The sequence below is a fragment of the Hesperophylax consimilis genome, chromosome 19, assembly GCF_061612785.1.
Source record: "Hesperophylax consimilis isolate HC1 chromosome 19, BYU_Hcon_1.0, whole genome shotgun sequence".
Lineage (NCBI taxonomy): Eukaryota > Metazoa > Arthropoda > Insecta > Trichoptera > Limnephilidae > Hesperophylax > Hesperophylax consimilis.
Genome location: NC_142854.1, coordinates 13,147,643 through 13,159,194, shown reverse-complemented (window position 1 = coordinate 13,159,194; position 11,552 = coordinate 13,147,643). Strand labels below are relative to the sequence as shown.

The 11,552-nt window shown below is 32.6% G+C and overlaps 1 protein-coding gene across 1 annotated transcript in view; it reads left to right on the top strand.

Annotated features, from left to right (window-relative positions):
* The first annotated feature begins 2,100 nt into the window (after positions 1–2,100).
* LOC149414831 (nose resistant to fluoxetine protein 6-like) overlaps positions 2,101–11,552 on the top strand; it is a 37,283-nt gene continuing 27,831 nt past the window's right edge. Inside the window, exons 1-6 of the mRNA XM_089643565.1 lie at positions 2,101–2,617; positions 4,328–4,563; positions 7,810–8,003; positions 9,328–9,464; positions 10,547–10,724; positions 10,844–10,999. Of these exons, the coding sequence (XP_089499691.1) occupies positions 2,407–2,617; positions 4,328–4,563; positions 7,810–8,003; positions 9,328–9,464; positions 10,547–10,724; positions 10,844–10,999 (1,112 nt within the window). The 5' untranslated portion in view covers positions 2,101–2,406. The remainder of the gene's footprint in view (positions 2,618–4,327; positions 4,564–7,809; positions 8,004–9,327; positions 9,465–10,546; positions 10,725–10,843; positions 11,000–11,552) is intronic.

Sequence of the window (11,552 nt, the reverse complement as noted above, 5' to 3'; positions counted from 1 at the left end):
ACATGGGATTGAGCAAATAACTTTGTGCTGTATTTTATATTTTATGAAACTTACATATATATCAAGGCTTTCAAAGCTTAGCATCGGAATTCGATTGGGAGTTGTATTATGAAATTACTCAAAACAATGTGACTAAGCTACCTCAATTGATACATGACCAACCCACCTAAATTAAATAAATGACTAATCCACCTCTAATAATGTATAACCAAGCCACCTCAATTAATATATGACCAAACCAATTCAATTAATATCCACATATCTACAAGCCACCTCAATCAATACATGACTAAAGACATCTCATTTAATACATGATCAAGCTACCTGCATTAATACGACACCAAGCCGCCTCAATGAATACATATATCCAAGTTAATACATAACCAAGTAACCGCTATCAATACATGACCAATCCACCTCAATTAATAAATAACGAATTTACCTGAATTAATACGTATCTCCAAGCCATCTCAATTAAGCATGTGACCAAACTACCTCAATTAATACATGACCATATCACGCCAATTAATACGTGTGTTCAAGCCATCTCAATAAAATACAGGACCAAGATACTTCAATTAATATACGACCAAGTTACTTCAATTAAATATATGGCCAATCCACCTCAATTAATGCATGACCAAGTCACTTCAATTAATACACCTATGGCAGCGTGAACGTCGGGATCACCAGTATGGCAGTGTAAAGTCGGGATCACCAGTATGGCAGGATAAATGTAATTTACGATGGCTGCCGGTATCGTAAATCTGTGTTCAAGGAATTCTGATGATTGAAAGATAAAGGTCTGCGATCTTTGTTGAATTTATTTGCGAGAATGAATTTACAAGTTAAGTGAACGCAGAGACGGTGGTAGTAGAGAGTGGTGGGTTGGTCGAAAGTTGAAACTAGAATGGCAGAGAGTTGCGTTCCCGTCCGCGCCTGGCTCTCCCGGGGCTTCAGACGGCGGAGTAATTATTTAGTGTTATCATATGTGGGACGAGTTAAAGTAGTCCCCATACACCTAAAATAATACATGACCAAACCAAAACAATTAATACATAATTCAAAACCACTCTATCAATACATCACTAAAATATCTCAATTAATACATATTTCTAAGCCACATCAATTAATACATAACCGAGTCACCTTAATTAAAACGTATGTTCTAGCCACGTCAATAAAATTCACGACAAAGCCACCTCGATTAATTTTATTTATTTTATTTTATTTATTAGCGTTATAAACAGTCTTTATACATACATATATGACAGTGATCAGAGTAGTTATGTCATTGACCAATAAAATAACGACAAAACAAACCATAACAGAAAAATACATAACAACATACCTAATACAAACAATTCTGATAAAGTACATCAATTATCAAAAATGTGTTAATCAATTGAAATATTTAAAAAAAAAAAAATGAAAAATTAAGTTTTTTGGTTAAATAAGATGCAGTATCACTTTTTTACGGATGCTGTGAATTTAGCTAGGTTTGTGTTAAACACATCGATGTTTGGGCATAACCTATTAAATGTGCTACAGCTTCTTCTTATAAATACATTTTCGAGGTAATTTGTATTGCTTTTAGGAATATAAAACGTATCCAGAGATCGAGTAACTCTTTTTGGACATTTGAAATGAATATTTTGTAGTAAGTATGGGCTATCAATATGGTTATGAAGTATCTTATAGAGCATCAATAGGTCTCTGATATCACGGCGTTGTTCAAGAGATTTAAGGTTTATAGGGACATAGTATTCATCATGACCGAGGAATACTATATCACGTCTCTGATATCACGGCGTTGTTCAAGAGATTTAAGGTTTATAGGGACATAGTATTCATCATGACCGAGGAATACTATATACATAATACACGACCAAGGAACAAGCCACCTCATTTACAAGAGGCCAGTGTTTAGTAGAGTGATTTAGTAGTAAGTAAACATTTTAGTTTATTTGAAGGCACTATCCACGTGGAGACACAGCGTTTTAGTAGTAAGTAGTAAGTTACCGTTTAGCCACGTAATAGCTCGTGTAAATATACCATTAGCGCTATTAGTGGCTGCCAATCTCTCCACTGTGATGGCGAATAATCATTTATAAGTGAATCTTCTTACTGTGCGTACATTCTGAATTCTGAAACGACGCGCGACGTGTGTTTTTCAACAAACATATTATTATATTATAAAAAGCATTAAATTACCACTTTTTTAAAGATTGTTGTTTTGATGTTGTTATCTCTGTAAAATAAGATATGTTTTCTTTTCGACGTAAAAAGAACCCATCGATAAATTAATACAAATTAGTTTATTTTGACTTTTCTCATGCCATGTATTATTTCTTATTTGTAACATGTTGAAAAAAAAAGAATTAATATCGTGAAAATCCAGTGAAAATGTTAATATCTCTCCGTGGTGTGTTTGTGTTGGTGGCATTGTGCGTGATGTGTGACAGTGAAATGCTCAGTGACGGCTATCTTGAAAAGCAGTCGATATTATATGGACTAGTTCTGACTGCAACTAAAAATGGCACAGATTCCGACTGCATTAGACAGCTTATGGCAGTCGAAGAAGGAATCAGAAACAAAGAGAGATGGGCCGTCAAACGTAAGTAAACGTAAAAATAAGTGTATTTATTTTAATAAGGCTTCGCTCTTGCTAATATCTTCCTTGGCGTCTCTGACTTCTTCCACCATTCACTACTGTATACCACAATATTACTGTTAAAAAACTACATTACATTGATTTTAATTCGACTGCGCATCTCATTCCGGTGCAGAGATATCGCGTTAAGTATTCCTCGGGCGTCCCCGACTTCTAATACCATTCAAATTACTCTCTAAACACTCTTATCACTGTCGAGGACAAACTGTGAAATTTTCAACGATATCTGTAGGCTACTTTTCGAGTTTTGCGAGCGTAAACGTACGCACGCAGAATTTTTTGTGTGTTACGATTTTATATGAATAAATTGTGAAATAACACAAATTCATCAAATGAAATGTAATTGCGCACGCCGTGATTTGAATTCGCGACCTTCGAATTGCTAGTTGAGAGCCTTACCCCTAGACCACGGAGGCCGAAATTATTGAGAAAAAAATGTACATGTCATTAGAACTGTTATATAAATAAAAAATCCTTCAAAGGCAAATCCTGTGCGTGGTGATTCTATGATAATGCTATTGTGATTAGTATCACATTTCTGGGATTTACGAATTAAACAACGCAAAGTATTCTTTTTAGAGGATAAATTATGAAATAAAATCAAAAATATTACATTTTTAGTGGAAGTTTTAAACCAAACATAGTATGTATGGCATTACACAAATGGTGTAAAATATAGAAATTTTCAAACCAAGCCTTAACATTTAGAATTCTGACTAGAAGTAAATACTAACTGTGACTTATAAGAATAATATAAGATAATGTTTGTGGCAACGTAGTCTTTTCAAAGGTTGTAAGTAGTCAATGGTTTTCTTATTGTTTTCCTTACAATGTGTCAAAATACAACATGTTACATAATTCAATAAATCAACGTGAACTAAATTTAAGAATTTTTTTCTTCTCTTTCCTTTCTGATTTTATATGTACTTTTTTGTTATTTTTTCTGATTCTGAATTTTTTTTATTGTATTCATTATAAATATCTTATGTCTATGATTTAAAATAATACACATGACCCGATCCTAAATTTAATAAAAAAGTAGATTGTTATTAAGAACCCGTTGAAAATCTGTTTTCTAGCAGTTTATCGTGACTTCATGGTAATTATGTATCATTAAAATTTAAATAGAAATACATTTTGTCTAATTTATATTTGAATAACGTTAAAACAATGAAATAAAAAGCACCCAAAAAAAGAAGAAAAAACAACTCTAATTTTTTGTTCACAGTCGATCAATTATTTGTTTGTATAATCCTTGCTATATTATATACTGTTAACCCTTTCAGTACCGCACATTTGTTTCCACGCACAAACCATTTATTTATTATTTTTAGTTCTCAAAGGGTTATTTATTTATGAGGAAATCAAAAAACCTCAGACGAAACAATTACAATATTAATTTGCAATGTAACATGCTTAAAGATAACTTAAAATTAAAATAATTATGGATAAGTCAAAGAAAAACAGCCGAAACGGGATCGTTATATTTACGGTATTTGTAGTTGGAATAAGGATTGCAACCACCACTATAAGGAATTTCTTTCACAAATTCAAGAGATATTATTTTTTCTTCGTGTTCCCGAGGAAGAACTCTGATATTGATAGGGAACTTAACTAAATGTATAGGAAATAATGGTGTGATCTATTTCCCAGTGCTAGATGCCTCCGGTCACCCCGAGACAGGCTTCCACTGGGGAAACAACTATTGGCTAGGCTCCGAGGTCCAATGCAGAATCTCAAACTCCCCCGCGAAATCTAGCATCAGCCCCTACATCCCGCCCTATAACGATGACACCCTCCAGTCAGTTGCCGCCTTCCCTGTGGCCTACTACGCAGCCTATTTCTACCACAACTCAACATTCCAGATCTTCACACATTGTGATAATGAGGTGACTAATTTTCAATGGATTTCTACTACTGACTTGCTGACTAGAGAAGTAGAGATTTTAATCATGGAGATATTTTCAGAACCGGGATTACGGTGCTGGCAATTTTCGATCTCGGGATTCCGATAAGATTATTGAGTGGTATCATCATTTAATTATTATCATCATTTAATGATTATTATCATTTAAATTTTAAAATTGAAACTAGGGTTAAATCTTCCCCACAGGAAAAACTAAACCCTTCCACATACTTTTCGACAAATGATCATTTAGTCAATCCACATGATGCAAGTGCATTATATAAGCATAATAAATACAAAATAATACAAGAACAACATGTCAATTCACCAGAGATCAAGTGGGATATAATTCACCAACTCCAGATATTTTCATACCAGAGGGTTCGGCTCGGTAAAACTTCTAATTGTACCTTTAAATCCTACTGATTCCTCAATATGAATATTTAAAAAAAAAAAAAAAAATTATTAAAACACAAATAACTTTGTTTACATCAATTTATTTCAATACAAAATCTCAACATGTTTCATGAACCAAGTTCACTTCATCAGGAGCACAAGTATACTCAAAAAAACAAAGTTATTTGTGTTTTAATAAAAAATAAAATAATGCCATCACAAAGTGAAAAGCAGTTATAAGAAGTTTTCTTCGACAAATTATTTAAAAAATCTTTCGTAATCCTACATGTATTTAAAATGACTGATTTTTGCATTTTTATGTATAAATTCTTTGACAGATCTAATACGCCTAAATTTTGAATGAGAGGGCTAGGTATAATGCCAGTAGCCGAAATAAGAAATTGTAATATTTTCATTATTATCATCATTTAATGATTTTCATTATAATTATTTAAATTTTTTTCAGTCGCTATTTTAAACATTCTGAAAAAACCTGTTACCTCCACACTAGCAGGTGGTGTTGATTTAAATCCCCGTATCGTTTTTCTAGATTTACTCGTACTCCGGGCTTTTTCGACTTCAACATTTGCCAGCTCCTTTTTTAATTTAAATCCTAAGTTAATTTGTTCGGTTTTTTAAACAAACAGCTATTATCCGTACAGTCAATTTGTTCGGTTTTAAGAACAGCTCACGTGGTTTCATAAAAATCTTTGTGTCCCCCTTACCGTTATAGTTAGAAATATGAACTAAACGGTGTTAGAAAGAGAAACAATATCAAGATTTGCATTCAAATAAAGAAGGTAACCACAGAATACTTAAAATATACACCTCCATAAAACCAAAGGTTCCGACCACAATTTGAGAGAAATTTATGAGAGTTTGTAAATTTTTTAAATTCTTATTTTTATACTAGACGACAAAGACATGAGGTGGCAATAATGTGTATAATACATTTGTCTAATTTAATTTTTATCGTTATCAGTAATTTAAGTTCAGTATTTGGACGAACAAACGTAAGGTGAGCCATTTTTAAAACTTTTTATGTTTGACTTGTAAAATGTAAATATTTTTAAAATTAAGCCCACACAGGAGGCCCTAAGGAAAATTATTTACCTCAGGGCCTATGTTTTCTTTTGGGATGCTGTGCGGAGAGTCTTTTTTAAGAAAAGTCAGAAGAGGAAATTCTGGGAAGGTAAAAGGTATGAAGATTGGGTAGGGATCTACGGATCAGTGTGTCCAGGAGTGACGAACATATGAACAAATCCCCCCCACTGCAGCGCATTGTGATCGTGTGACCAGTCTAAGGATCTCACCAAACCAGCGTCTCCTGATCTGGCACGCCACGCTGCTTGTGGTTAGACGCATCCTGAACTCACTTCACCTGATGAACACGGGCACCCATGCTTTATAATATTTCTAATAATAAAATTAGATGACGTATATCATCATCTTTGAAAAAAAGTTATTAGTTTTCGGATACGTTCAAAAGTACCATTTATTTGGATTTTACAAATACACACAACTCTTCTGACTTTCTAGCAGATTCTTTAAGAAATATAGTAGTTAAAATTCCAGAGGCTTTAAAGGTTAATAGTGTTTGATATGTCGATATCTGTTCTTGTTTTTAAAGTCATTTTTGAATTAAGCCTACGTATGATGTTTTTTGCAAAATGTATTTGCATGCTACTATCCAAACGATATGTTGTCAATCGAAAAAAGATAATCCGGTTGTTGAAAAAAGGTGGTTAAACAAACAAAAATTCTAAAATATTACCAAAATATCAGTCTTTCAAAAAATCTTCTAGCACCATAATCGTTTTACAGGTTTTTCCAAAAAGAGGTGTTATTTTGATATTCAATCGTAAAAGTGTGGCACGTAGCGCCGTCTTGTTTAAATTAAACGTTGTCCAGATCAACACCATCCGATTCCGGCTATAAAAAATCATTAAACATCTCTCGATAGCGCAATCAATTCACCGTAACTGTTGCTCCAGCCTCATTTTCGAAAAAGTAAGGTCCAATGACTCCGCCATAAACCGCACCAAACAGTCACACGTTAAGGATAGAGAGGCTTTTCAACAGTATGAAAATCCCGATTTTATTCCTATTCCGAGCCCCAGATGCGACAATTTTGCTTGTTGACGAAGCCACCGAGGTGGAAATGGGCCTCATCACTCAAGATGATTTGCATTTGATCATTTGCAATTCACTCGAGTGAATTTTAATAATTTCAATGCGTTGTTGACGCGTGTATCGTTTCATTTGTATTAATGACGTAGTTTCTACTTATCAAATGTTAAAAAATGACAGCTTCAAAGTAACATCTACCGAAATAGCGGGCTATTCAAAATAACACCTCTTATTGGAAAACCCTGTATTTAGATAATTTCAACACCGGGATTACGGTTCCTAGAAAATTCCGGGATTTCCGAGAACCGGGATTGAAAGCCCTTTACAGGAGGTCCAGCTCCAACACTATAAAGGTTTTTTTAATCAATGATTATTCCCCACTTGCTGGCAGCGAATCACGTTTCACATTGACTAAAAATAGTTAGTTTCTAGAGGTAAAGTTTAGGAGAGCCTCGTAGCGTCAATCATTGGGGCAGATACGAGAGAAAAATTTGGGTTTTATGTAGTGATAGAACTACCATGACACGTCCTAAAGATAGCTGTATGTCATTAAGTGATACCTTTATGCACATTAGTATTTGTATTGCCTTAGCGATTAGGCGAGCTCAATTCGTTTTGGGCGTTCCCATTTCTTTAATCACACATCCAAAGAAATAAACAGTCTCCTTGAAATCTTCAACAGTAATTAGTATTATGTTTTCAGAGCAAAATAACGTTAGGTCTATGCGTCCCATCGAGTTGCGGAGAAGAAGATTTAGGCTACCTTCTCCAGGAGTATTTCGATTCTGGAGTCCTGGGCTTCCAGCAGCTGTACAACGTGTCCTTCAAACTGGAAAACGTCCATAAAACTAGACCAGACTCTACCTGGATGAGTCACCCTATCGCAATCATATTTCTGTGAGTAAATACAATATTGATCGGGTAGAAAGTTAATTCGTTCGAAAGTGAAACAATTTTTTTTATTTTATTAAAGCCGTTTTTATAAATTTACTAACTATATCTTACATGTCTCCTAAAAAATAATAATGCCCAATATGTTTCTTACAATCTATTTTGAATGTATTAATTGATATAGATTTTATGGTTTCCAACAGTGTATATATTTCATCCATTTGTAAAAAAAGCTGTTTTGCGTTTTGGATCAGTCCACTCTTGGTAATAAGATAGGATTACACGTCCTTGCGTTATGTCTGTGAATCTTACTGTAAACAATTTTTTGGAAAGTATTTTTATAATTGGGTCGTTTATTCATTTTTGTATAAATTAACTCAATTACAAGTACAGCTTTCACCATTAGAGTACTGGTTTGACTAGTAGAGTACTGGTTATTCTTGACATGCAGTCAATACAAAACATGTAGTGGTTTGGGATCACAAAACAATCCAAAGATCGAATATCTGTCAATATTATTTGTCTACAGGCGGGTTGCACAGTGCACGTGAGACGCTCACATCTAGCATATAAATAGTTAATAATAAGTAGTCAAGTAAATTAAAGTGTATGAATCCACTTATAATGGTGTATTCGAGCCTTCCCGTCAATTGTAAAGTATTGTGATGTATGGTAAAAAATGGGTATTCAAGCGATAGATGGCACCAGTCAGAAAGCTTACTCCAGAGTTCGACAGATGTCGCTAGAGTGTAGCAATTGCCTGTGGGGTATCCTTGTTAGACTTCAAGCTTCTAGAAACAGAGAATTACCAACCCTCGGGTAATAAACAGTGTAGTAAAATCCAGTCTTATATTTATTGTAACGAAAATACACGGAATTATAGTAAAGAACCTTTTACTTTATCAAGAGTTCCCAACACACTAAATCTGCTGGTAAGCAGAGATATAAAAAGTATTTATTAATTTACTTGCTAGTTGGAAGCGTCTAATCGTTTGAAAATTTCTGCAGTCATTTTCAGAAAACGGTTCATTTTGGTGATTAAAATTGAGCATCAGCTATCGTGGAGCTAGAATCGGTTACCAGAGTTGCCAAACTCTAAGCAAATCAGAAATAAAAAATCTGGAAGGTTCCCTCCATGAAACTTTAAATGTCTAAATACAAGTATGTATGTCCAGTATGTGAAATTTCGCATCTAAAGAAAATCTGATCAACAACATGACAAACCAAGGGAAAAATGCAAAAAATAGATTAATCACAAATGATTTTATTTTTACCTGCAATTAAATTGTATTTTAAAACTGCCTGTTTAGTGTGAAAGTTTTTTTTACAGATTCTGTACTTTTATGATAGCCGTTTTAGTGTTTTTGGGAACCCTTTATGACCTCAAAATATATCAACCTGCTTTGGAGACCGCAAATGCGTCAAACATATCTACAAAGGAAAGCAAAATGAAATCAAATTTTGAAGGTCGGTACATTTTTAAGATTTTGCCACAGTATTTCTTATAGTTTTTAAAAGATTGTTCAAGAATTTGTCTCACGAGAAACAATAGACATTTTATTAGCTAGATTAGAATTTACAGAAAAATCATCATTTATTTATTAAAGCCCTTCTTAGCGGCTTTTTACATATGAATGGGAATTGTACATAGTTATTTTTAATTATATATAACTATTAATGATATATAGACACATCATTAATGCTTATACGTAGTTAATAATTATACATAACTGAACTGCCTCATTAACAATATTTTGTCTTAGTTTTGTGAAAACTTTAAAATGTTCAGTCACTCTGTATAATTATTTCATATTTCAGAGAGGAATACATATGGTAGTTAGTCTCACAATTTCTCCTCTGAAACAAATTCTGACTTCTAGTATTACGTAGTGGATTTCGAAAGCTTAACAATCCAAGCAATTCTGAACTATCAAATGCATTATTTGGAATTTTATGTACAAATACCAAGTACGTGAAAATCCTTCTGAAAATTTAAGCATTTTCATTTCAATAAAATACTGTTGTAGTTTAGTAAATTCGCAGGAATCCCCATTTTAAAACCTATGGACTTATTTTTTTTCTTTCATTAGCTTATTCAATAAAATTATAATGTGGGTTCCGGACTAATAATTACTTAATATTATTGAAATTTCTAGTTGGCCTAGTTATAAATCACCACATTTGTAAGATTGTTAGAGATTTTCGTTGTGTTTAACAAATGAAAGATTTAATTGAAAATTTATGCCTAAGTCTTTAATTCGTGATAGTCTAAGAGCATTCTTATTAATGTAGATTACTACGTTAGAATTTATGACTTAATTTTGGATATTGCAATTATTTTTTGAATAATTTGTAGTATTGCTTGTATTACATAATATTTATAATGGTATATTTATACCCCTAAAGCGAATCAATTTTGATACATTTTTGGTCGATCATTTGAAATTGATTTTGCTAATCGGAAACATTTTCAAAATTTATTTCCACTTCTAAAGCTATAATTGATGTACTTTTTATACACTCAAATTAAAATGAAACATTGCTTTCAGTAACGAAGCAAGACTTTAAACCAAACAATGTGATGGAAGGAAAGACCATCAGTCAAATAAAACCGGATCTAAACAAGTTCCTTGAGGTAATCCTCAGTTTCAGTTGGTACACGAATTTCAACAAAATTTTCACAATGGAGTCAAATCCAAGCGTCCTGAAGCCTATAATTGGATTTAGGTAAGTTAATTAGTCTTATTTCTCACATCTTCTTACTCTCTTATTTTTTTTGAGGTTTTCCTCTTTAGACTCTTCTATTCTCCTCAATCACTGGTGTTCATATTTTTTTTACTTTTCAGGGTTTGTTTGACAACATTTGTCATAATTTCTCATAGCAATCTATTCGTCATGGATTACTACAATAACCGTCCCTTGACGTACTACTTAACTGACTCTTTCCTTGGACAGATAATGTCTAACTCGTCTTATTCGATCGATGCATTCTTCTTGATTGGGTAAAAATTACTTTGTTACTCTTTTATACGCCCATGGGGCTTTTACATATGGTTAATATCTTTTACACAATGGTTACATAAATATACAATGGTTTACAATTGGATAGTTTCACAATTTATTATTTTAAAATACATAACATGTTAAAAAATAAATATTTTTACAAAAATACATAGTGAACGGCCTAAGAACAAAATAGTGAATTTTGTGTTTTTTAGTATTTCTACACCAATGAAGAGAACTAGCTTTTGAGTTTGGTGTAGGAGTTAAAAGTAATATCATATAGTGTATGATAGTACAGGATGTGGTAACATTTTAACAAAATAAATATGGTTCGAAATAAAGTTTCTGCATTTTGTTTGATGTCATAATTATAAATTTTTTTTTCTTGAATAATATCAAATATGTTATTTTTTTAAATTCTTCGAAAAGACAATTCAAATATTTTATCCCTTTGTAAATATATTTGTTTGTTTAAAAATAGAGGAATTTGGAAATTTGTTTTCATACATGTTTGTAATTTTATTTTATTTTTATTTTATGATTTTTTTTACT